This window comes from Varroa jacobsoni, unplaced genomic scaffold (assembly GCF_002532875.2).
Source record: "Varroa jacobsoni isolate VJ856 unplaced genomic scaffold, vjacob_1.0 scaffold_1252, whole genome shotgun sequence".
Classification (NCBI taxonomy): Eukaryota; Metazoa; Arthropoda; class Arachnida; order Mesostigmata; family Varroidae; genus Varroa; species Varroa jacobsoni.
In genome coordinates this window covers 22,844-50,617 of record NW_019214154.1, presented here as the reverse complement: position 1 = coordinate 50,617, position 27,774 = coordinate 22,844, and the positions used below count along the sequence as shown (strand labels likewise).

Here is a 27,774-nt window from a genome sequence, read left to right as displayed (position 1 = left end):
AGTATATGAGTAATGTTAGAGTTTAACTTACTATAGAGAAAAAAACTATTAAAGAAGTTATTAGTAAAAATTTTATTCCTAACAATTTTGTTCAAGATATATTGTAAATTTTCAAAGGAATAATCATTTTTGGGGTCGATAACTTAACCCTTCAAAAAATGAGTGCTTTAAGAACATGATAAAAACTAGTTAATAAACTTTAATAAACTGATAAAAAATCCACTCTTAACTGCTATGTATTCACCATAACACATAATATTGGTTACAATTAGCATAGCTATTGAGTTCAGGTTAAACTACAATTCGAAATATGTTTCCGCACCTTTTTTTGCTAGAACTCTTCAAGAAACTCTCGAAAAATCTATTCCTGTTTTTGAACGCTCTCGGCTAGTAAGCTTGGGCAGTAAGTTTGGGTAAGTACAATAGAAAAATCGACCATCAATGGAGATCCGGCAGCGTCGCACGCGTTCTTTCTGCGATTGTATCAAGGGCAGAAAAAGAGCCCAGTTGCCATCATTGGTACGATACAAAAGCACTCTGTTAGAAGCACACGACAATATAAATGATGAGACTCAGATCGGCAAAAAGAAAGGAAAGATATGATGTTTGTGCTAGCGAAGGAGCATGGCTCTGAATTTCGTGCACGATCTAACAATTGTTGATAAGATCATGGACGTGCGTGACGGCCTAAACCATCGGCCTACAACAATTCTTTGGTTCTGCTGTGCTGCTTCTGGCGAAGACTTGGCGACAATGGCACGGACGTTGGTGTGGATATTTGGTCAAGTAGATGATGGACTAAGACGATTGTCTCATCTGAATCTATGGTACCTATACGGGATGATATTTCGCGTCATCCATGTCTGCTTGCGACATTGTCTATTCCAATCATGTTCCCCTGTAACTTTCATTCGACTTGTTTCCGCTTCAATATAACATATTACAGAGCTAAAAAGACCGATATGTTGGCGGGAGATGGAAGAAAAGATAGCAAATATAGTAGTGAACCGGCATCACGCGCCGCCTCGTGTCGTGTTGTACGGCCATCCGTCAACAAACAAATGCCGATTTCATAAACATGCTTCATTTGGGTTTGTCTAGCTCGATTTCGACGGTGCGTATGTAGTAATGATCTCTTTCCGTGAAAGGACACGTGATCACTATTGAGCATTAACAATTAATAAAGTACCAAATCTGATTGTCGTTAATAATAACGGTAGCGACAATGACAACAGCCAGACTGACATGAGGCTGCAATGACTGGGTGGTAGTAACTGGCACCATATGCTACGTTCGAAAGGAGGCGTGGATGGTTATAGCCGATTTCGTATTGAGTGGGCGCATTGCTCATTATAATTATTGGTTACTATTTACGATAAAAGTTTACCGAAGTAGACAACGACAGAATTTAGCCATGAAGTCATGACGAATGGATAAACATATGAGAAATGAGTAATACATTGCTGTGTTTGTTTCGTTACTTCGCCGATCAGATACTTCCCAAGATCTATATGGCCGCGTTGGGCCTTTGGGCACGTCGTAAGTACTTCGCAAGGAAGTCCCCAAACAATAGCAAGAGGACTAAAGCTATCGGATTATAATCGCCGAATGCAAGAGGCCCTTCAAGCTCTTTAATGTCTTTAATGCAAAATTAAAGCACAACTTACTTTCTTGCAGTCAGCAAAGCTCTTGCAAAACACGACGCCTATACACAAAGAACTAACACGTAAAGGATTTTAAGCTTTGCTTACTAGACGACGTAACTTGTAGCTGCAACGGCAAGAACTATATAAATATTAAAATAGTATCAATGCTGCGATTTGTTCGTAAGAGATTATACAGAAAACAATTCTTGTGAGCGGGCATAAATTTACAAAGTAGCTAAAGCCCTACGCAGACGTTCAGCTTACTGAACGCTTATTAATTCTTCATCAAACGTCTACATAAGCTTAAAATTAAAAAAAAAATAGTCCAATATATAAATCTTACTTGGTCTGAGTGTTTAAATTCGTTGTATATCATGTAGTTGATGAGTGTAAGCGATACAACGCATTCGAGGGTTGAATTCCGTTAATTTCCGCAAATTTCCACTGCAACTTCCATTTTGTCGCGTCCCTAATTCGTTTCCTAACACAGATTAGTAGAGTTTAGGTTTAAAAATGGTCGCGGTTGAAGAATATCATGAAACCCAGTTTTGCGCGCTCAAAGTACGATTCGCTCTTATGGATAATACCATAACTGGCGCACTTCATTGACTTCAGTTGACACTGGTGGACTGACCTTTTGCTGGAAGTAAACAAGGCAATCTTTGCTTTACTACAATAACCTAGAATTTATATAAAATATCTACGCGTTTTGCAGCACATAGTATTAACGGGAGGCAGCATAATATATATATATATATTAGAGGACGACTATATATAAATAATCGTCCTCTAAAACGAACAGATGCAGAAACCTTTCGATCGCGGAAAAAATTCTGACGTCAAGAAAAGAGACGTCAAACATCACCACTATTAGCTGAATTGTCTAGCTTTGGAGGTATCTCTGACCGAAATTTCTCTATATAGCCTGCTGAATCTTTCTCAACACAGTTGGAATTGCCAGAGGTTAATTTTACTTCGGAGAAAACTGAAATTCGGCCAACTATTTCAACTAGTGACCGAGATATGTCATATTCTCTATTAAACTTACTCATTGAAGCATTTGGATATAACAAATGATTGAAACACGTAATTCTTTTCACGCAAAGGAACCATATGGCACAGGGGAAGAAACAGATGACCACTGGTCGTGTATTACGAAAAGAATCAGCTTTGGTATTCTATGGGTGCCGTAGCTATTATAACTATGGAACTTTTTTTCTACTTATGCTAACATTGCTATATCATCCATTTGCATAAATACATCATTGTCCATTCTATTTGTGCATGATAAAAGTCCAAAAAGGGCTCGCCCACTCTAGGCACACACCTGATTAAATGCTAGTAAACCGTTTTGCAGTATGCTACCGTAGCCTTTCCGTAGCTGCGCCTAACGGCAGCCAATAAGGGACGTGCAGGCTGGTCCATAGCCTCCCACTGGTGGCCCTAGACATATCGATGACAAGTGTCAGGGTGCCTTCTTGGTTCGCTCCTAACTTCGTAATCCGCAGATCGTCAGCCCAGGAAAAGTTACTGCCGCGGTATTGTTGGACTCAATTACAGCCGCAGGACTTCTGCAATGTTCGATTAATGAAGCATTACCCTGAAAAACGCACGTATTTTGGTGCCTTACGTCATAATTGTCATTTTTGATAGAACAGCGTTTTCTTCAACTGGTTCGCCATCCCTGACCACTGGCATAGCGTTAGCTGTGAAACTGTGATGTCGGAACTTACATGTATGTATGTATGTATGTACATTTAGGCTGTGACTGCTAAGGCGCGTATCTACAAGACACAACTGAGTACATTTTGAACGCCTATTATTACCGTTGCGCCATTTTACAGTATGAGGAAGGATGGGCTACACTCCTATAGATCATATTGTAGTTGGTTTGCGGTTTTATTGTACGCCGCTTAGCTACAATGTCTCGTACATGAGGAGCATAAACAGTTAGGTCTGTATCGCACTAGCTAATTATAATAAGAAACACGGCCGCTCTGATATGGACTTACACAGCCGCAATCAATGTCGTCTTGCTTGCAGGAAGATCCAGTTCATTGACAAACGAGCGGTCCTGTATTCAACTGATTTCTATGCATATTTAGTAAACGATTATTTGTAACTAGTATAATTATGTACAACATTATCAATAGCAAAAAATTTAGCTCAGCCATAAGCACAAATGCTGATACCTCTTTCGGGAGGTCGCATTCGCAAATACCCTTTGATATATGTTACCAATGGACCAGCAGTAACTTACCGTTTTCGGTACAATGACGAACTTTGGTAACGTTCCAGATGACAGTTTGAGCAAGGCAGTTTTACATAGGACTGCGACACAACGTCGTATAGGATTCAATCACCCCTTTTTTCGGTGCAGGTATTTTGCATTGCAACACGTCAGGCCTAACACGACACTATAGAATATGGTTTATATATCTACGCTTGCGTGTATCACGCGAACGTGTTCATAGTTTCGTCTACGTACCTATATTAACGGCCATCAGCCATTACAATAATAATTATTATTACTTAACATTATAACGTCATGATTTGTCACTATAATAAAATAGTAATGGTATTATTATTACGTCAAATAAAAATAGTCTATACAAAATGAACAACGGTAATATAGTTTTCACGCCGCACAGCCAGTTACTCAATCATCAACTGCAGCCATGACAAACCGTTGCGTTACAAAAGGATTATCACGGTGGTCCTAGAACATTTACCAACAGAGCAGTCTTAGCCAACCGTTGAAACATCTATATTCACCTATTATTTACACAACAAAATAGACAATACAATTAAGCCAACGTTCTAAGGAATATCGTTTTGGGCTAAGTGATGGTGATGATCAATCAGATAACAACAGTAAAACATAGACATCATCACTGGCGTCACGATCCGCCCAAATTCTACTTATATGGTGGGACAAAGCGCTAAGAGAGGACGGGGGGCGGAGAGGGGTAGATGAAGTGTCGCACAATTATCAGCTTTTATCAATTGTCGTCTTCTAGCGGCCTTGATTGTGTGGGTGGTCGGGCAAACAAATGAGTATGATGATTTCTTAGGACTCCGATAGCTCAGATCTTACAGCCCGTGTTATTTTTCAGCGGATGGCAAATCCGTTCAATGAACCATGGCCAGGTTACGTCGACTAGGTTCATTTGATGACACTGGTTCGTGTATCTATAATGGCGGCTGCTACCGCAAACTCCAACTAATCCACATGACGAGAACTTATACAGAATAAGAATGTAACGATACTCGCTCACCGCCAGGGTCCACCGCGAATGTTATTCGGGTTTCATTCTGACTCTGGGCAGTTACTCCACGACAAGCGAGCAGGCAGTTGGTATCTAGATGAGCAAACTGATGATACTGAAGTGCTGTCCTTCGGTGTGAAAAAAACAAAAGCGAAATCATTTCGGAGGCAGCTTAGGTCGTACGCAGGCCGTACAGCGATGCAACATAGAACCTTGCGTAATCAGCTACAGAGTAATTTGTTATTGACTGCGCTTATCACATGTGCTTTCGAGGCACGGAAAACGAAAACGCTTCTTCTAACTTTCTGCTGTCCATTCAACTGTTGCTAAAGGTAGAATCTAGCTTGAATGCGCTTCAACGCGTCCAGCCTGAGAGGGAATAGCCGATTTTCTAGCGCGACCTATTAAGGATACCGCATCAAAACATTTAAACAAAATTCAATCTATGGAAAATTCTTTTTCGGTTTATTTTACGATTGTCTACCGGCTAGGTATAATTAGCGAAGTGCACGGAATAATAATAATAAATAATGAGAAGGCCAGCATATATACTAACAGAGTCCTACGTAGCTGGGTTTTTTTTCAAATATTACAGTCGGTATAAGCTTCCAACATCAATTACTTGATAAGCATCGATACGATGATGCTATGCATTGTTTCGTCAGGTACCTAAAGTTATTCCTGCCCAATAAATTTAAAACTAGATGAAAAAATGGTCCGCTCTGTCCGCGTAGAACCATCGGAATTGGTCTAGTAAATGAAACTGTCCTAAATACACCTGCTGCTATCTCACTACAAAATGGAATATACATGCACCTTGCTTTCGATTTGTTTTACGTTTATCATACTAAGCAAGGCACTGTTCTAGCTGGCCTGCTTTTCATTAACTGTTATCAAAGCTCAACGCATACAGCTTCCAGAAAGCAGAACGTTCCATTTCAGCGGAACCAGTAGGTGCTTTACTTATGCCCAGCATCCGTGCAAGTCGATATCGACTATCATTTTTGCCTACAGCCATCGCAACAGCGGCGACAGTCAACATCGCCACATATCCCTTATGACTTCCATGATCATGCAGATAATAATAATAATTATCATATTTTTATTGTTATTACTACCACTGGCACAGACATATCCTCTCCGGCTGCATAGAATGATCACAACATTTGTAGCTTTCGCAAACGTAACAAGTTTTTTTTTTGTAAGCTCATTTGGGGAATACAATGTGGTCTAGTGGTTTGTGTCCAAACATCGTCTGGTATACTTTTTTCTTATGTCTGGTTGTATGGCAGTTCACTTCGTTCGTGATCGGCGTCGGTTTCAACACTATGTCGAAATAGTGGCCATTCGCCACTGACTGGAACGGCTTTGCGTAGGTCATATGATGACAGTTAAATAAGATCATTTGATTCGGCAAGATCATCTCGTACAAATATACTTGAGACGTGAAAGCGTGTCTAAGCATCGGAATGTTCCTTTGTCTAGCTATCTGTCTGTAGTACGAATCGCAAAGGCCTTTGGAGCAAAAAAAAAGATGTGTAACTTTTAAGGAAAGTTAAACATGCGACGGAAGTTACCCATAAGCCATACATAGCTGCGATACGAGCTTGCCCGCTCTTCTTTTGATGCGGCAAAAGGCCGTATCGACACCTCCACGGGCACGATATAATCGGTCGCAACGCCATGATCTTTAGCTTTGTACTTGCCATCCGCAAACGTTACCGCTGCGTCTATGTCAAAGGCGACAACTTTGCAGCTTTGTGTTTTCGGCCTCTTACTTAAAAATTTCTAGGCGTTTTTTTAGCAACAACGATGCACATGAGACAGAGACAGACACACACACTATCGGTGACTGATTTAGGGTAACGGCTACCGTAAATAGCGCCTATTGTCTCTGTCATTTACTCTGCATCATAGAGGTACGCTGTTACGATCAGCCTAGTTTCGTTCAAACAGGTCGTAACGTTAGGTTAGCTAAAATATAAGCAACTAACAAAACTTAATTCGTATTTAGGTAAAGTCGAATTTCGAGGCCGACAACTCAGCTAGCCATATTGGTCAATCGTACACCTATAGAACGTGTGGCGTCAATTAGTTGGCTAGTTAAGCTATTGAAAAGTAGAAAACTGAAATATCATCCACTGCGTTAATCAGCCGAAAGCTCTCTGAAGCACGTTTGCCTTTATCTCTTTCTACAGATATGCTCAGAACATCTGATGAGGTAACTGACGATATATCGCGTTACTTCGAGGAAATTTATATCACCCAATGCACATTCGTATAACATACTATAGTATTTTTTTTTTTACTATTTTTTTAAGAACTATTTTACTTACATAGGCTTGTCGCTTTACTGCCATAAACGAGGATAAAGTTTCTGTTAACTATTTACTGCCCACCATTTTTACTAAGAACTGTTCTCCCTCGAAAAGCAATCGAAGTTCCAAATTTAGAGATTACACGTGCCCTGTGTTAGTAAAGCGACCCATTGACTGCCGAGTTGATTGGATGGCAAGACAGGACCATCGTCACTATACCTTGTCAGAAAGTACAGTGGATACATTTAGCTATCTAGTGCAAACCAGAAACGTACGTCAATGCTATATTTGATACTAAGGATGGCCATACGTTTGCAAAATTGTTAAGATCTACTCTTTTAATGTCCAAAAATGAAAAGGGTTTACCTGAACGAAATACCCACAATTCTTCAAGCAATAGAAGAATTAATAAAAAAAATAATAACAATAACATAATATGGCTGTGCGAGCGCCATGCGGGCAGTAACTTTTTTGCATTCAAGGGGCAGAAATGATCGATACAGGACGTCCGTACGTGAGTCCCTCGATGGCTCAAAGTTTTTCAGGTAACGCAAGGACATTTTTCGTTGATCTGTTAAATGTATCAGAAGATAAAAATTTTCTGTAAATATATATATACGAGTTTACCATAAACTCTATATAATTTTAGGGTAAATGCATAAAACAGAAGTGTGCAACTTTTCTATACCACCTATTGAGGAATGATGCTGCTTCAAAAATGTCTGTATAGGCCGCCGCTTTTTTTTTAATTCAAGTTTTATTTGCCGTTCTCGGTTATTCTCTGTATGTGGTCAAGTTTTCGGAATCACCTTTTTTTAGGTATACGATCAAATACTTGCTTCCATTAAGAATCCAATGAAGGTGGGTCTCGCTGAACGTTCAGCTTATATATATATATATAATATCAACTTAGATAAGGTTTGTCCGTGAGACCTTTGTTAATAATTCCTTATCTTTTCTAAATGTCTTATCCTCGACATCTTATTATCCTGGTGAATAATTTTTTTTTTTAGCCATAATTTTTCCCAATGTTAAAATTTAAACAACATTTGAACAGTGAATTAGCAAAACGAGCCATGCCTTAATGATCAGCTGTTCATTTGCTGTTCAGAGCGATTCCTTATTGTGGCATATTTTTTAAATAGTTTGCCAGCTTTATTCATTATGGGTTATTATTATATTGTAATTATTGCTACGTGTTACAATTGACGACTAGAGCATCAGCATAGCTGGGGAACTGAACAAGTAATATTTAATGCCAAAAATGACCTCATGAGGTCAACATATTGCTTCATTCCTCGATGACACACAACGGCATCGACGCAATCTTCCGCAGACGACAGAAAATTATAAAAACGAATACAGATATAGAAAATTCTATATATGCTGCAAATTCGTTTGTAAATTATAATGTCAATGATAGTCGTCGGTTAAAGGCCCCTTGTGCATAATAGCTTCTGGCTTACCTGTGGTTAGGTTTCAATAGCCGCAGCTTGTGCAGCAACCTGTACAGAATTCTCCATTGGGCGTTACCAGAAAGTTTTAGCCGAGTCTAAAAGAAATCAGCAGCTTCAACGGACCAAGGGTACCTCAGAAAGCGGGTCGATAATGACAAAAACGATACTCTCGTCACCGCCCGTCATTGTTCCTTTGTTGGTGTTTCATTGCTCGTCGTCTCGCCTGATCGCGCTGTTATTATACTCAGCCGAGCAACGGAAACCATTTGCCTGGCCTGTGGCTAATCCGTGCTCTGAGAAAGCCACCTTTTCTACGAATCACCTGTCAGTGAGGTTCTCCTGAACGTCAACGCTAAAATGCTGCGCTTGAAAATGCTGCTAGCAGAAACAGCAGTGTTTACAAGCGGCAGCAATGATCGGTGAGTCTAGAATCGGATTGAGTGGGATCTTAGCACCAAACTCGGGAGCCGAAAAGGAACAATGTGATAATAACAAAAATAGTAATGATTGTGTTTTTAACGAGTGTCACACTAGTATGAATGGTTTTTTTTTTATTCTAGCGCACCGATGATAAGTTTTGTATTGACACGTTCTTATCAACTGCAATGAATAACACGCGCGTTTTTTTTTTTTCATAGGAAATACATACATCCAATCTATTTCATGTCGTTACCGCAAAACAGAACTACTAGCCCCTAGTGTTACAATACTGTCAATGATTTTTTCCCGTTTCCTCATCGCCTACCACTGGCTGTCGGGTCGCAGAAGCCCGTAATCACCAATTAAACTGGTAACGATGAAAGCTCGCTGTTTAAATCGACTGAATCGTGGAAACTAAACGAAACACGTAAGACGTGAAACTATTGCTGACAACGACAAGCCACAAAAAAACGACGGCGTCCTGCTAATAGTAAGCTATTAACGCTGCCGACGCTGTTTCATCATCATACGTTTTCCCACCTATTTATAAAGCGATGATGGTTACTGGAACGGAAATCAAGGAAAACCGTGCATGCCTGTTGTGAGCGGAAGCGTCAGGTAACTTTACAAGCACAAATAGGTCACTTTGACCTTTTTTTTCCCTATACGCTGGCCGGCGAACTCACGGCTCCGAAATGCCATCGATCGTTTTGTGTCGGTTGAACAGCAGTACGTAGCTGAAAAATTATAGTAACTATTAATATCCTGATGTGTATAGTATAGATCCAACTTAGATCTGTTATAACAATCAACGCTCCGGCACAGAGTGAAGCAAGCCTAGCAACATAGCCAATTCATTCTCTCCCAAAATCTACCTAAAACTGTATACTGGCCCTCGTATAAACATTTTGCCTGGACTAAAATTAGCGTACGTTACAAAAGTGGAAAAATCATAAAAAATTAAGTGAATATGTCGGCCTATTTATTCAGTAAGCCGAATAGGTTTACTGGCTAAGTCCGGACGTTTTTTTCTTACGTTCGTCAAACTCGCATTCTGTTTTATAGTGATTAACGTGGTAGCCTCGTGATTTCAAAACGCGGAATACATTAGTGCCCATAGAATACCTATCAATTCGCTAAGTATCTGGCGCTGGAGCTGAGGTATATTTAATGAATGGACACTTCAGACTTTTTCCCGGTGAATGAGTGTCATTAACATTTTAAAAAAACATAAATCGATTACAGACCGACTTTGGATGAGGAGGAGCCTATGTTTGGAATGGGGGCAACTTTCGAGGCTGACGGCCCCGATCCCGATGACGAAGGAGCACCACTGGGGGGCAGGAGAGAGAAAAGCCCTCCTAAGGATGTTCACGGCCCGACATGGAAGCATGCATGGCGACGAATGGGTGACAAGTAGGTCGATCTGAGCATATGCACTCGAATAATTCAATTGCTTGTTTTTGCATCTCATTTAGAAGCAAGTCCCGGCTTAAAGGCATGTTGCGGTGACTTGGAAGTATTTCGAAACAACTGAATACGACATATTACAGAACATTGGTATAATTGATTGGCCTGAGTTTACAGTGAGTCTAAAATTGTGGTAGCGTTTTTCGTTGATCTATCCTTTGTTTCGAAGATAAGAATGACACGGTAGATTTTCGAAGCCATTAAAAGCATTACAAACATTATAATCCATGCGTTTTTGTTTGCCCCTTGCCCAACCAAAGGGTTTCTTCGTATGTGACCAATGCTATGACTTCGTCTACTGGAGCTCATGGAGAGTATGGCGGAACGATCGCAACGCGAACATCGGTTAGCACGAGGCTTGCAGAAAGCGATCCGGAAACTGTAAAAGCCGTCTGAACTCTACACGAAAGACCAATACAGCTCCGTTAAGACATAACTGCTGGCACGTATAGAATTCCACTGTTTGGCGCCTCTATCGCACGCCGCTAAGAATCAATCAAAGGAACAAGAGCAATATTGTCGACAGACTAAAGTAGAAACGTTTAGAAGTGAAATAATTAAATGATTCTATTTTTAAAGCCATCACTGTGATCAGCCATTAGTCCCGTCGGTTTTTTTCGGACACGCAAATAATATAAGTTGCATCGACGGTCTATTCTCGCGCCTTTACCTTTGTTATTTCTGGACGATAATGTACTTCGAAGGCAACGGCTATACACGACATTTGGTATTCATCACGTTTTATCTAAACGTGTTTAATATCGTACCGCTGAATTTTGTTGATCGGTATCCATTGACGGTTATTGAAGGACTAAGTTGATTAAGTTTCTCTATAACGTTCTTTTTCGAAACAAAATCAGATTAGTTACTATGTATACTAGATACACCATTGAACAATGATCTATTTCGAGCAGAAACGGCCGACGTAGGCATGAAAATCCTGAGTGCATACTGTTTGGTGAACTGTTTTACTGGACTATAGGAATACGACAACCTTATAAGCGTACCTGGTAAATCTGTCTATAATCTGCTTAACGTTAGGTGTGATTATAACAAACAGATTCAGCTGACCTCAAGGCAGACTGCCCCATCGTAGTTACATTCCTGTAGCCAAGAAATTTACATCAGTCCCGAACGTTAGCAGCAGATCTGAAACTCCTCTTAAACAGCTCAAATATAAGGCTGCGATCTTGTGGTCGATCCGTGAAGTCTGCATAGAGGCGTCGAGGTAGGGAACGGTAATGGCAAAAAAAGCGATCCAGTCGATTCGAAGTTACCAAATGCAAGTAACTTAAAAAAATAAAAAGAAAAAAATAGGTTGCTTGTAATCAATCTGGAAAGGGTCAAGTGAACAGACAACAAGAAAGTGTACCTTTGCATAGCTTTCAATGTACAGCAGAAAGTGTTGTTTTCATAATATTCTATAATTATTAATCTAGGCGATGATCCGCTTTCGCACTCTATGAATAAAATCCCGACTTTTTTGCGGGAAGGCCGTCGAGAAATACCTGTGTTATCCACGCGGGCAAAAAAGTTACAATGTGACGAGTTTGCCTTTGTAGTCATTCAAAAGCAAACAAAGGTTTCTTATCGCGCATTCGTCGTAGTCATTGCAGTGAATTATGGTTAAGCCGATAGCACTACATTAATGGTATAGTATAAGTGATCTGACGAACACACAACCGATAATGCAAGGCCTGGAGCTGTTACAGAGCAAAAAAACATGGTGGCTCTCGATATACATATATCTGTACATTTCCAATACGGTGTCCGATCCGGTGACCTGCAGCAGCAGCAGCAAGCGTCGACGCATAACTGGCCTAAAATAGTACGTAAATAAACAAATACCAATAACCCTTACGAATTTTACCCTCTTTGGTTCGAAAGCACACAGAAAATTTTGAATTTTCGAATAGACTTTTTGTTTGATGTACACATTTCCATATGAATTGGTTTCGAACGTTATTAAGCGTATAAAGCATTATTTATTAATTGTTAAATACTGAAGTTATTTTAAGGAATTTCAATAAAAAAACTCTTGTATTACTCCACTTGTACATACGTAGGCGTTCTAGCACCTCAGCAACTTGACGAGGCGTGGCTTAACTGTCACAGAACCAGCGTCATCATCATTATTATTATTATTATAATCATTATCATGTTACGAGATGCCACATCAACCGATCTGTATGATAGGCTTTTCTGAGCTCTAAGCTTTCTCTTCAAGTGTTAATAAAAAAAAAATCGAAACGACTGAACCTATATGTAGACTTTTACTAAAATTAAAATGCTTACAAGTACACACAGCGTAAGGGTAATACCATCATTGCCCTACGGCAATAGTCTTAGCAGGATTGAGCCGAGCGTGGGGATCGGGCGCAAATGTTGCCAGACATTGTGACGGAAGTAACGCGCGGCCGTCGATTTTAATCATTAGTACTGGTTTAACGTCGACCGTTACCAGAGGAACACCCTTCGCTCGTTCTTGTCAACGAACGTCGTCATCATTACATTGTTTGAATTATCATGTACTTCGTACAACTCATTCTACTAAACACATTATGTTAGTCTCTATTTATCTATATTATCGACCTTGGCATTTAACAGTCCGCGAAGGTCAACCTGGTCAAACATTTAGAATCTTTTTAACTCGGTCTTTTCACGATATTATAATTTGTCATTTTGCAGGCCTGACCAAAGTGGGAAACGGAGAGAACTTCTGACCCGAAGCGCGAGGTGATTAACGTTCCCGAAAAAACTCACCTTGCTAGTATATCTCTCCGTTTCTAATTTTTCGTATTCATGATGTAAGAACATCGCAAGCGGCCCATCGATGCTGTTAACATATTTTTCAACTTCATACGACATTGTCGATATCTACCGACGATTGGTGGCACTGCATCAACCGTCACTGACGTTTTCTTAGGAAGAGTCCTTTCGACGTAAAACCGCATAACGCTGTCGTCCGCCACTAGCGCTATTTTTCGCAGCGCGGTAGGAGCAATCGGGTCATTCAAAGGTCTCTCGGAAACATCTCGCATGTCTAGGGTCAGCGGTGCCACATGTTGCTGTGCTAAGTTTGACATTTGTCCTTTTAGACTCGTCGAAATAGGAGCGTCCAAGACCCTTTGGTTCATCTTCTAGCACACACATGTTCAAACGTTTCATAAATTCTTCTGTTGACCAATCTGATGTAAACATTGAGCCCACTCCACAACGCTATCTGCCTGCTGGGTCGATTGCCGGATCAACCCCGTCGATAGTCTTACAAGTGACATGTGTTACTTTGTTACACTTCGAACAATACCTATGGACGCCGCCTCACGTACAGTCATTACATCTCGTGCAAACATTCACACTGCCGCGTTGTGATTTTTTGGGCTCGATGATTGCGATAGGAAATGTAGCTAGTTTCGGGTGCTGGTCACTACTTCGGCAAATGCACACTGTGCACCACCTGTTGCTATCTTCGTTTCCTTCAAATCCCATAGAATACTCGCATAGCCGGCTTGCGTTTGTTGTTGCGGTTAGGCTAACGTGATTCGCGTCATCCCGTTCTATAGGTCTATAGGCCGCGAATGCGTGTGCACGGGTGGATTGCTCTGAATCGACGGAACCTAATTCACAATGGACCTGTTGACTCTTCCAATCAGAGAAGTAGGTGTATAAGGACTTTAATGAGGTGGAGTTTCGATAAGAGAAGCCGTTCACTCCCTGACAAACACCGAGGTATTTCGTGGGAGGTACACGGGGTATGACGGCTAGACCATACCTAGCTGGTCTTGGGAAGCTCATTCCTAAAAAAAAGCTCACACCCTAAAAATGCACGTAGACACACGACCACCCAGTCCAGCGCTGTGCTGGTAGCTGTAACAAAAATTCACTGTGTACGAACCTATGCAAAGTATTGAGACCCTACACGCAAGAAAGCTTTTTCACCGTCCTGCACGCACTATTCAATAAATCTTTACATACGTACACTCTTCCAGTGTAGTGCAGGGATCCCACCCTGGCTCAAGACAATAATCTAAGCTTTCTTTTACTTTCCATCTTGCTGAAGGGTTTTCCTTGTCTAGTAGAAGGTTCGAACGAATCGATTGAGGTCATTCTGTATTGCATGCTATACGAGTCGTACAGGTCTCAAATGCAGCCGGCTCCACGCTGTACTCACGGAATTGTAACTCATGATAGATCTGAACCAGACGGAGACGATGAAGGGGAGACAGGATAGTGACCAATGACATTTTCTATCTTGCCAGGTTGATTCCTATCCATGTAAGCCGGTTTCTCTGCAAGCGACGAAAGATATGGCAGAGCAGTATTGGCCGCATGAGCGATGAAGCTCAGAACCGCTCTCAGCTTGTTCCACCTTAATGTAGCTTTGATTACATGGAATACGCGTTATACGGGCGGATCTTACAACGACGAACTTCGAATAACTAAATCGTGTTACAGCTTTCTTGCTCAAAACACAACTCGGTTACACAAGATAAACCACAGAAATTGAAATGTAAAATTCACGAAGATTTATTGAGTCTTCCTTTGCTTTTAATGCGATGACAAACAACGAGTAGGAACAGATAAATTGGATAAACCGGTATGTCGTCACTTGCTTTACTATGCTGGAATTCCAACGTAGACTCTCCAGAAGATCTTCCACAGGTCTGACTACACGTGTAAATACTTCAAATGCAAGGACAATTGTACTATAGCTAAGGCCACTCATTGCCTTGTGGTACTATTTTTTTGGGTATCTGACGAGTCGTTTACATTGGCTGTATAAAACTCAACCAGATTCGTACAACGAAAACCTTTTAAATGGCTCCATATGCTTTCTCTGATACTGAGCTATCAACCTGTATGTACGAAATTTTTGACTATTACCGGCAAAGAGGAACTTCAGTTTCATTTATCACAGCATTAAGGCATAGATATGACATTTTGATAACCTTCATTCCTCATGCATTGTGTAGTTCTCGGAGGATATTGTTTCACTGTGGACCAATAATACTGCCTGAAACTTCTCCCGTCAATTTGCAGAAAACTATGGTTCAAATATGGTGTCTGTGCGAAATCTTCAAAGTAGCAAAATCACTGAAATAGTCTAATAATTACGCATAAAAGCTATCGCACACCGAACTATCAAAGAACTGCAAATAATAATTTGTCTGAAATTTATAACTTCATCTTTGTAGTCAAAATTAATCCTCTCCAGACAACTATAGCCTTATAAATCCAGGATTACAGAATGATTATGTTAAAATAACTTAGCATTACTGCTGTGTCGATAGTTTGTCTTTTACTAAAATAATAGTAATAACCCTCTGTCTCCAATTTCCGGCTTTACGACACAACTTTGCATGCCCCTCGCTATCATTCGCTGGCAATAACCGTAGCTGCGAGATACATGCAATTGAGTCGTGCTAAATGAACGCGATCGTTCAGTTCAAGACAGGCTGTTCGCACGATGTTCGTACTTCGAGCTCCGATAGGGCTTCAAGAGAACAGACTCAATAAATTTCAATTTAGTTTTGAATTGCTTTCTTGCAGCTTTTTAGTCAAACAGAAGTGAGGAAGGATCTCATTCGTCACAGTTTAAACGACCCTCGTTCATAACGTAACTTTCGGGGGGGGGGGGGGGGGGGGGCGTTAGAAAGCAATTGATTTCTGCTAGCTTTTTATGAACTGAATAAAGAACGATTAATTAATTTGTAAATAATGCTAAGAAGTATAATTTTGGTGAAGTTAATAACTTTGCACGTTTATGCCGACGATGAGCTGCACGTACAGTATACGCTAAATGCTTGTTGTGGTTATATGTTGACCGACATCCCTGTACAAGTAGAACGAATAGGAGGACAACGTCGCAAAAACAGATAATTCTGTCACGCACTCCCTAGAAGCTTATACACCTCAGGCCAATAATTTACGACAAATCGTAGTGATCGCATTGTGGCTCTGTTACTAGCATAATTGACGCCGCCGTATCTGCCGCCATCGTGCCTGTGTAGATACGATTTTTTCCTGCGACAACGGCAAAAACCATGACGGACCGAACTAAACAACCTATCGTCAATACAATCAGAGCAATAACATTGGTTTTCGACAACCTCTCCGTAGTGCCAGAGGAGTGCTTTTTCTTGTATCTGATATAGTAACACTTTTGACCATGATGATTGTATTGACTGATTAATCATATATAGTTTCACTTGCTGGTGGAAAATCGTGTTATCTAGAATTTTTTAATAAGCTGTTAATTTCAAAGCGGTAGGCTTTTTTTGCGCCTTTGCTGTACAGCGTACGTAAAGCTGTACACTCAATTCAGGCATCTCACACTGAAATACCATGTTCTGTAACACATCATGGCTGCCCATCGCTTGACAGTCAGACGTCAGAAGCACGCCGATCAATCTTTCCTACTTTTTCATTTTATTCAGGTTGGTAACAACTCTGTGAATAGGACCTAAAAAGCTCATAAAGGTCTGTAGTTTGCCCTGCTCACTGCAAGCATTAGCAGATCGATTATCTGTTCTTTTTATAGAACATCAGGTTTTCTGATAGTTGATGGTATCATGTAAGAACGATGTTGAGACTGAATTTACATATAGCTGAACATCCTCCAACATACAATAGCGTTTATTACAGTATATTCATAGAGCTGAAATTAACTGATGCTATTTGTAGGGTTAGTAGTATGCGTGTAGAAACCCCAGGTCGTTTTATCGTTAAAGAGAACATGCCAAATATCCGTGTATGGTATGAGTGGACTAATCTACATACGCGCAGACCACTATCGCAACGTGAATCTGTGATACTAACCTTGTCTCAACTGACCGAAGACTTTCGGCTACGATTCTCTTTATTCTCTATGCATGTGTGCTTATCCGATGCTCTTCGCTTCCCCAGGGTTCGTGAACAATCGATGTCGACTAGTTATTCTGCGGTTTATTCCCCTGGAATTGGGGGATAGTTTGGAATCTTATTGGAGCGGCAGCTTGTGGCAAGCCGTTCTACTTACTATTTAGCAACGTCGTATTGAGCTATCGACCACCTACAGCTAAATGAACTCTTACTACGTAACTTCAGAGCGATCCGGGTCTACAATAAGCGGGGTTGCAGCTTCGTAACTTTTTGAACTATCGTAAAACGACGACGTGGTATTTGTCATGCCAATATTTTTCTCATTAAGTGCCAGCAACGATCTCAACCATTTGTAGGGCTAGCTTTGTACTGATGACTTGTTAGAGTGCCGACCGTTGTGTGCGCGCCGGTGTATTTTATTTTCTACTGAAAGCCAAAGCAAGACAGGCGTGAAGTGTATTAGAACAGAAGCGACTATAAGGGAGGAAAGATGTACCTCATTTTTCTTTTCATGTGCTGGAAGCTGGTGTTAACACAGTGTATTGTCGTAACTGTTCTGCTCTGTGACGCAGCAAAGATCTCGGAAAGTCCTCAAAGGAGCGACGCTTTTGTACCTAGCGCAACGGTAGCAGCGAATGAAGCCCTGTCTGTAACAACAGCACCAACGGAGAGCGTTATAGGGTCGAGTATCGGTATGTTGCCAGCTTCTAAGCTTTCGGTTGACATCGCTCCAAAATCGTTTGAAGTAATAGTAGCCAAGCTTAATGTTACAATGCCTGCGTCTACTCCATTGATCGAGGTGACGTCGGGCGATGGCAAACGTACAGAAGACAAATTTGGGGTATCGGTCAATTTCTGATAATATGCACTCCCAAAAAGCAATCCAATCTGGAATGATATCAGAAGCTACATTTAGTAAGCAAGGTTCAGATTTATCTAAGCTAACTGAAACGTTGCTGAATCCTTTTTCAGATACAGATGAAATATCGGTTTCAGTTACTGGTCCTTCTCCTGAGTCAAATACAGAGTCTTTTGTTGATCCAACCCCAGAACCCGATTCAGAGCTCTCTACGAACGTCTCTCAAAAACATAGCGTAGAACTATCTGTTGACGCGACCTCAGAGCATAGTCCCGATTCCCCTTCGGAAGCAGCTCGTGACCTCAATCCAGAACGTGGCGCTAACCCTGTTGATCCAGAACCTTCAGCAAGTCCTATGCCAGGACGAAACCAGATAGTTTCTGCTGGTCCCGATACCAGGCCACAAACTTCTGAACGGTCAGTAGCCGAGTCAAACTCTGAAGACTTAGCTGATATCATTTCTGACTCCAGCTCTGAGGCTTTCGCAAATCCAGTGCCGGAACCCAGTCCCAATCCTGCTTCTGAGATCAGTCCGGAGACTTTCGCAGAACCAGCTCCGGATCCTAACTCTGATCCACAGCGCAAAATCGATACACTTGTCTCTCCAGACTCGGCCGTTAATCGCAGTTCCACAACGGAGAACGAAACAGACAAATTGCCACAAATTCATTCTACTAAAAACGAAGGGCTTCCAGAGTCTTCAGTATTTACAATAGTGCCATCGTCAGTACTTGCAGACAATGCAACAAAATCTGCATTTTCGATACCTACTGAATCGTCGACGGAAGCACCAATACAGAATGATCAACCGGCTTTATCCAATGATATATCAACTTCGATAATGGATTCCTTTGGAGGCAATGAGAGAACGATTTCTGAAAAGCCTTTGTCGTCTTCTCCCATTAACGACAAAGCTTCGCCGGCATCAATGACCACGCCGAAGTCGACTACTATTCCCGCGATGCCAAAGGTGAGAGTTACGCAGGGAAACCTAGCTGGCATGCAAGTCTCTACTGGGAAAGCTTTTGTTGATATCTACCTAGGTGTGGCATACGCTGAAAAGCCAATGAGGTTTAGCCGAGCTAAGGAGGTAAAGTCTTGGTCAGGCTTGAAAATAGCGACAAAAAAACAAGCACCTTGTTTACGAAGCTCTGCCGATTCTGCCAGTGAAGATTGTCTTTATCTGAATATTTGGACCCCAACTCGAAGTAGCGATCTAAATTCACTTATTTGGTTTATTGGCGATGGCCTGCTAGGGGAAAAAGCGTCAACCAACACTGATTTTGCAATGTTTTCGTCGACTGAAAATATCGTGGTGTTTTCAGTCTCATATCGAGTAGGTCCTTTAGGCTTCCTCAACGTATCTGTGGAAGACGTTTACGGAGAACTCGGGCTTCAGGATCAGGCACTCTCACTCAGATGGATATACGATAACATCGAGGCATTCGGTGGAAGGAAAGATATGATAACTATTGGAGGATACGGTTTCTCCGGAGCGACCGCCGGATTGCATCTACTGGATCCAACGGTCTCAGAGCTATTTCAGAAGGTTGTTCTTCTCTCGGGTAATCCGCTCATGTTAAATAGATTCCTATTCGATGGCACCTTCAAACTGTACCTTAATGAAATGAATTGCCACTACAGTGATGTAGCAGAATCCCTTGCTTGTCTGAAAGCTAAGGAATCATCGAGAATCGGGTCAGAGTTAAAATTTGGACCAATATCAAGGGCTGGAATAGAACTACCGGAATGCTTCAAAAACCACACAATGAAGGATAAATCAATCCTGTTAGGCTCTTATGCGCGGAGTGGGTCGAAAATTCTGCCAAACATCGTCAGCTTTCTGTCATCGAAAGAGCCTAACGACAAGAAATTAGTCACATTGAAAGAAACCATCGAACGTGAATTTGGTTTTACTATTGCGTCGGTGGACAACAGGAGAATCTTTAGGACGTACGCGCCATCAGCTCCAGCCGACCTCCAGGAGAACGTCACGAAGGGGGTCGTTGAATTAGTAATCGAGATGAATCAGGATCTCCTCTATCGCTGTCCAGATAGAATCTTAGCCGCAATGCTAACAGAAGGCACTCCAGTGCGTGTCTTTGAATTGGACTATCCGCATACCATGCCCTTCAGCGAGCTTCCGTTGCTTTTAGATTGGCAGTCTCTAACAGTTAACGGCTACGAGGAACAAATGCAAGCCGATTTGAGCCGCGTTCTCAGTCAGCAAATCGCTGCCTTTATCAGAGGAAGGTACGTACCACGTCGGCAGCGAAGTGATGCCCCGTTGCATACAAAAATGATGCAGACGAGCATGTTACTGTAACAAAGCAAGTATGAACGAAAAAAGACAGATAAAATCTACCTGTTAACCATTTGTGTAGACAAACGAAAAAGCACACACAAGCTACCCGTTTATGCTAGGCAATAACAGTATCATTTCTTCTAGCTGTACGACAAATATTATTACATGATTTCGTAACTCTTTTACGCAAACGTTGACTTGAGCGTCATGATCGACAGTTCGACCAACACCGTAACTAACCCTGGCTTATACAATTCAAACGCCAGCGTTTGCCCACCTGTCAGTCGTAGCTTAGTAGCAGTAGCACCACTGATCTTCGCAGTAGTGATCAATCGACGGTCGCAAAATGACATTGTTGATTGGGTGGTAGGTACCCTTTACGCATTTGTTCGCCGCGCTTTTCATTTATCTTCAATCGCACATCTGCATAGCCATAATGACAAGTTCACACATAGATCTTTAAAACCCGCCAGTCATTCTGTATCGCCCTTACGGTTACCCGCATACACGTATTCGTAGTAGTGAGCAGACGCACAACGCATCACAAACAACGAGCGTAGCCAGCTGTTCCGATCATTGTTACGGCCAGCTGATATCACACGGATCTCTCAGTTATTTTACACTTGTGTGGCAATAGTTTAAGAATCTAGATCTATTTGGCTATCATGCAGTACACGCTCACTCGAATGGTCATATGGAACAAATAAAAAACAAAATGCACAATGCCAATTCGCTACTATAAACTAACTATGTTTATGTAGCATCTTATGGAAATATATTTCCCTTTTATGCCAGACGTTGTATGTTGTTCCTTCGCTCAGTTGGCTATACTTTTTCTGACTCCGGATCAACATCGATGGTGGCGTTAACACTATCCATCGTTAGTAGCTTCTCGTTTTTGCCGAAAGAATTACTAACGATAAACCATTTTTGACGCCATTGCGTTATGTAGCCATTGGTACGATCATTGTACAGTGAGCACGTTGAGGTAATTGAAACAGACGAAGGTAAGGGGCAGGGAGGTTCGTGATGAATATTTCGGCACCGCCTGTGGGCGTAGGTCGAATTAGCCAGCTTTCAATGGTCGCTCTATGTCGCTGCCTATACGGTCTCTTGGTAGCGAAAACGATGGTCGGCAAATCAGCGGAGGCCACTACTATACCGGTAATAGCTATCTTCCTTTTATTCAATGCAGCTTTCAGTCAGTCACAGGCCTTTTCTATATATTATTATTATTATTATTTAATTTACCCTCACGGACGCTTTACGTCAATACTCTTCCACAATGCGCCCTTGAGCGTCTTCAGACTGCGCCGTTAATGTTGGTAAGGGTAAAGCATCATCATCCCTGACAACAAGTATTATCGCCCCAGCAGCGTAGTTGATATTGGTTTTTTGTAGCTCGTGGCATCAGTCGCTGATCTGCTGACTCTGCTGTTAATGCTACTGTCACTGGCAAACGTTGTCTTGGAGGCATCCCTGGAAAGCGGGGGCTCATGCCAAGTAAACTGGTAATCAAGCAAGTTGGCGGCTTAGTACGCGTACGCCGCGCGACACCCCAATGAAGCAGATCGCTGCGTTCCGGATGCTCCGCTAAACAACTGCTTCGCCGACAAGCACATCATGTAGATAAGGACTCAACTATTAAAGCTGCCAGTTGTTAAATCGTCGTTCGCGACTATCGTGCTGGCGGGAACTTATCGTTCTTGCCGTGGCTGTTTTAATCACTGCGGCTGCAGAGCCAGTATCGGTGATTCTCTCCTGCTACACCCTCTGTATCGTCATAGTAAACGAAACTCAATGGAATAGAAAATCAAGCAGAGCGATGCTGTACCGGTTCGGCTGTGTTACCAGCGCTAAATCTGTCTTCTGCTATTTCATTGACTCTATATTCTTCTAGACTAATAGGTAGCTTAGCTCTCCCGCTTTCCCCGCCTACCCGGCGCCCCCAGCCAGTCCGACCGTATAGTCGTTATCACGCTGGTTATGCTGACGACTCTGCCAAAACGAAGAAGAGCAAATCCATAACAACAACAACAACAGCAGTTGCTACTACCTCCAACTTCCCTGGGATTTCGCTACACTATAGCCGTTACCGCCGGCGCAAGTGCATTCGCAGCCGCCGTTCCCGTTATCAACCGACCATAGATAGAAGGCACCAGTTTTGGTACCTGAAAAAGCAAGCAGACAGGCAAATAAGTCTTTAGCATTGACAGGTGTATGTTATTGTAACAATGTTACAAGAGAGGCCGGCTCGTGTGTGAACACAACCGTTTGATTTTAAATGACACAGAGAAGCTAGCCGGAAGAAGCGTATGCATACAGAAGAAACAGAGGCTCAGCAAGCATCTTATGTTGCTATAATCGACATTTATAGTTCGTGGGCCGAAGTACAATTCTCGACAATGTGAACTTACGCGTGTGCTTTTACATTCGTTTACACTGCCGTGTAACAAATGTAGATGATTGGATGTGTATAGAAATCTGGTGGTTGGTGTAGATGGTGGAACGATCTCCTGAGTTTGTTTGACTTCGTTATTGTGGCATATTTCTGTGTAGAGCGACAGTTTATCAAACAGGAACGGCTTTAGAGGAATGTGCTAGAGTGCATGCTCAAAGGGTGTGATTATATGAGAATGAATTTCCTGTGTCATCTTTGATGGATGATGCACTTAAGCTTTTCACGAATGACAATGGTGATCGACCCGATGTCCTCATCGTTGTCATCAACGAGAGAGGACTGAACAGTTTTCTCTAGTATTTGTAACAGTGTCTGAAGGCAACGATGACTCAGTCGTTACTAACGATATTGGCAGCGATAGCTTTGGCCGAGAGGGCACTAGCTCGTCAACCAACTTTGGTCACCGTAACCGGTCAAATACTCGGTACTGAGGAAATCATCAATGGAAAGACGATACACTCGTATCAGGGTGTGCCATACGCTGAACCGCCAACGGGTCAGCGACGTTTTATGAAGCCCATTCCGCTCATGCCGATGCCGGGCACGTTCAATGCAACAAAATCTCCGCCTTTGTGTATGAGGCCGAGTCAGACTGAGGTCGAAATGAGTGAAGACTGCCTGTATCTCAATATGTGGATACCCAGCTCGTCCGATGAACCGTTTCAGTTGAGGAGTGCTCGCAGGATGAATCTCTCAATTGTAGTTTATGTACCAAGCTACGAACAAACCATTACACCGGATGGTGCTGAATTTGCTGCCAGTAGCAATGTGGTATTTGTATCGATCAACTACCGCGTGGGAGCATTAGGATTTCTGTTTTCAGGCAGCCCCGAAGCCCCTGGCAATGTGGGTCTATACGACATTCTCGAAGCTCTTCGCTGGATGAAACTCAACTCAAGACTGTTTGGCGGTAATCCTGAAGATATCACATTGTGGGGCCGGGGCGAAGGGGCAGCCGTGGCAGCCATCCTCATGACTTCTCCTATTACGGCCGACCTTTTGCAGAAGGTGATTTTTGAGAGCGGAAGCATTCATACGAGTTGCAACTCATTTAGAAAGAACTCCGAAGCCGTCACAATGCGTTTGTTGGTCAACGCTGGTTGTTATAATTATTCGATGCCGTGGGAAGCGCAAAGGAAACGTGCGATTCGCTGCCTGAAAGTGGTTCACCCGGAAGTTATTATTGGTGAGTACGTTTAAGCTTTTCTTGTCTGTCAGACCGCTAACTTGATATCAATCGGTTTGTTGGTTAACGTCTATCCCTACAACAAGGTTCTGTCGAATAGGCTATTTCGCGTAGTCCTTACAGCTCCCAGAAAACATTACACTCACTTTGTCCAAATTACTCGAGTTAAAAAGTTAAAAACACTCTCTCATACAAATTATCTCCATAATTTCGATTCGCGGCTCAAACACAATATACTGTATCATGTGTGTGCGACACCGCGTGGTGTGTGCCTTCGCGCATGCGGTACGCTAATGCAAATTGATGCCGTGAAGCTCGAGCCACGCATCATTAGCCTTCACGTAACGACGTACAACTCGCAACCCCATGTCACCTGCTTATGGCTTTAGAACGCCAAACTAAATCTCTGTATATATATATATATTATATATATATGTATATAAATTTCTACTAAACAAATATTGGCCTTTGGCGTTGTGTAGGGTTGAACTATTCGGTGAACTAGCGTTTCTAGTTGCAGAAGCAGCAGGGCGACCTGTAGGTAACCTACTTGTTCACTACGCAATCTTTAACCGCTGACCTCAATCGCAATAGAAGTACGCGCTTCAATGTGGTAGCACAAATATATTGCTTGATCTCATCTACAATTTGTATTGTACGGCTAGCAGTAGTATCCTTCAGCTATACGTCTGAATTAAAAACTGAGAATTTATTTAGCCATAGATTTCGTTTGAACTATTCAGAAATACATATCGCAACAAAACGCCTAATGATATTAATTAGTAGAATCGTAGATCACAAAAAAAGTTAATTAAATTTTCAAGTTTAATAAGAGTGAGGTAACTCTCAAACTGATGAATACTTATAAATCGAATGAACGGTAGCTGTGAACCGACGACCCACCATACTTTCTCCATAGTTGATATCTTTCTGAATTGAAAGTTCGGCTTAGCCAACTTAGACAAGGGGCCATCAAAACCACTTTACCCATATCCGACGCTTGAGGAAGGCGTAGATATTTACCTAATATTCAACTGTAAATCGGTCACACGACGGTTGTTTCGGTGCTTATCAGCCAACAGCTGATCTACACATTATTATACGAAGTTTACCTTTCTTTTATATAACAAAAAAAAGGCGCTCAAACAGTGTTCAGGTTACATTTTTCGTTTATATATCATTGTTTCAGGGGTTACATTCATCTAATCACCACAGCCTGTGCTCGAACGGCACAAACTTCATAAAAACGCTTGTCGGCCACTAACAATCTAATTTCAACTGAATACCAGGCTACAGTTTAACTTAATAACGATCCTACGCCTAGGGGAGCATATATTTGTACTTTTTGGCAGTACGGGCTCAAGCCTAAAACCTTTCAAGAAAAACAAATTTCAGACAGCTACTACACTGACAGAATGTGGAGGAAAAGCCGACAATTTTTATTCAATTTAATGGTTATTCAATTTGGCTTAAACCCACAAATACGCCGTGATTTGGATTTAAAAAAAGCGCCCAACAGTAGCTACATACTTGAATAACTAGACCCAGAAGAAATCTCATTCCAATTGTAAGTCCTTTTAAAATTCGATTGATCTCGCCAACGCAAACGAACGAGAGCTAGATCGTATACAATTGGCAAACAAGCAACAAATAACGAGTAACGGATGATTGCCGTTTAGACATTTACTGCTAACTGTGTCGAAGTCTATTGACGGTCTATTGAAGTGGTACTCGTTTATGGCGACGTCTTAGCCTACTGTGCGATTGCGCAAACCATATTTACAAAGGAAATATTTATATGGCCAGCGGTAGTACGGCGGTATCTTCGAAAAGTCGAATTATCAACGGACAATTATGTTCACTCCTTTCGAGGCGTCGCATATTCTACCTTTCTGTTTCCACTGTTGCCAATCTTCCCTTACCTAAAGATAGTAAGAGTCAAAGTAGGCTTCCGTCTGAAATCTGTAAACATATCTTGATCTTTGCCCACTACTTCCTGCGCGTTGGATTCGCTTCGTCGCGGATAGCAACATGCTAACAAGCCACGTCCTTCTTAAACGCCTGTAATCAGCCCTAGGTCGACAATATTTAGTTAGAAAACTTTGTCAATGGAATATGTTGCTTCATTAATTAAGTAAGTTGAAAATCATGATTTATTTTCAAAATGACGATCGATTTACTTCATTGTTACCGTGACTCGGTTGTGCACCTTTTTTGACAGAATCGAACGATGTTCAGGTTTTATGTTCTTACCGCACCTATAACAGTAAATATTTTTCTAACTAAAACTACTGATGCTATAAAGTGACCATAGGTGCATTTGTTACGCCAATCATTTATTCGAAAAATTTGGTATAGGTGTTGTTTGATTGCGCCTTTTTCGGTATCCTTGTTTCGAACGACTCTGCTGTAGTGATCTTATCTGTGCGTCTTCGTTTGCTTCATCGAGGTTACTAATAATAAATAATGATAAGCTCTTTTGCTTGACTCCATTTTTCAGGTTCGCAAGCTTTTGAGCTCGAATCGTTTCAGCCTGTCGTTGGAGATTCGCTTATTCCGGCGGAACCTTTCCAAGGTTCCCACCAGCACTTCGCAAATCCCTTCAGCCTGCTGGTCCTCATGAAGGATGACGAGTCTCAGCCAACCTTCAATCAACTGCTGCGCTTACAGCCAGGTTCAGTTGATACAACGTCAGATTGCAAGCACGTATTCAAGAACTTTTTACGAACGTCGTTGAATATTCCCTTCGGCATTACGGTCAAAGTTTTAGGGGAATACCAGCTCGTGTTTTCATCGACAATGGACGTATGCCGAGAAGCCTTTACCGACGCCTATTTCTTTTGCCCCATCAAATTGTTCTCGGACGTGCTGTCTACGACGCAGGGATCGGAAGTATTTTTTGCTAAGCGTTCGGCTCTCGACGAGCTTCATTTGGACAATGATGTAGACAAGAAGTTGCTGATATCACTCGGCCAGTTTGTTCGATCTGGGTAAGGCCAAACCACAGAGCTGGCGCAAGTTATCAGAGCTGAAGGGACAAACTTTGAAAGCAAACTAAATCACGGGCACCGTAATGATCTAACGCAATAAGTCCTGCCAGTCCGGTTCTTTCCTGTCTATAGTACGTTTTTTTCAATTAATTTCAAAAATTTTTTCCTCCAGTGAGTACTAATATTTAATTAAGTGGGGAGTTGCAGATCGAAAGTGAAATACGAATGCGAATTTTTCTCCGCGATAGTTCACCAAGCCTTTACGGCCTACTTTACGGCTTACAGCGCATTACTATTACCATATAAAGGTAGCCTTAATATGGATAATAATAATAGAATGAATATTACCGACCATTAAACGAAAAACCATCAACATTGCATATAAAAGTAGAAGCAGGCATGTGAGATTCTCTGCTCTTCAGGTTCATGCTCTTCTTCAAAATATCGCTATTGTGTGAGCTCCATATAAATCTTAACCGGTGATGTTGGACTTAGTTCGTCCGTATTCACGGGCAAAAATGAACCGGTAGTG

General features: G+C 41.7%; 3 protein-coding genes across 8 annotated transcripts in view; all 3 read left to right on the top strand.

The window, feature by feature from the left end:
* The window catches only part of LOC111268063 (uncharacterized), a 19,514-nt gene extending 6,877 nt beyond the window's left edge, over positions 1-12,637 (top strand). For 2 of the 3 annotated variants that reach the window (XM_086971555.1, XM_022846783.2), the window contains 2 exons: positions 10,356-10,526; positions 10,841-12,637. In XM_086971555.1, coding sequence (XP_086827681.1) covers positions 10,381-10,526; positions 10,841-10,976 — 282 coding nt within the window. In that variant the 5' untranslated portion in view covers positions 10,356-10,380 and the 3' untranslated portion in view covers positions 10,977-12,637. Of the gene's footprint in view, positions 1-9,328; positions 9,729-10,355; positions 10,527-10,840 lie in introns of all 3 variants that reach the window. The other variant, XM_086971554.1, reaches the window with a different exon arrangement.
* Positions 12,638-16,257: 3,620 nt separating this feature from the next.
* LOC111268064 (uncharacterized) lies at positions 16,258-20,884 on the top strand. The gene is made up of 2 exons (XM_022846786.2): positions 16,258-18,133; positions 18,414-20,884. Exons 1-2 carry the CDS (start codon positions 17,932-17,934, stop codon positions 20,624-20,626), a joined length of 2,415 nt encoding a protein of 804 aa, XP_022702521.1. The 5' UTR covers positions 16,258-17,931; the 3' UTR covers positions 20,627-20,884.
* Positions 20,885-22,862: 1,978 nt separating this feature from the next.
* The window catches only part of LOC111268059 (acetylcholinesterase-1), a 12,767-nt gene continuing 7,855 nt past the window's right edge, over positions 22,863-27,774 (top strand). For 3 of the 4 annotated variants that reach the window (XM_022846775.2, XM_022846774.2, XM_086971551.1), the window contains exons 1-2: positions 23,246-24,252; positions 26,753-27,242. In XM_022846775.2, the coding sequence (XP_022702510.1) occupies positions 23,391-24,252; positions 26,753-27,242 (1,352 nt within the window). In that variant the 5' untranslated portion in view covers positions 23,246-23,390. Of the gene's footprint in view, positions 24,253-26,752; positions 27,374-27,774 lie in introns of all 4 variants that reach the window. The other variant, XR_015314046.1, reaches the window with a different exon arrangement.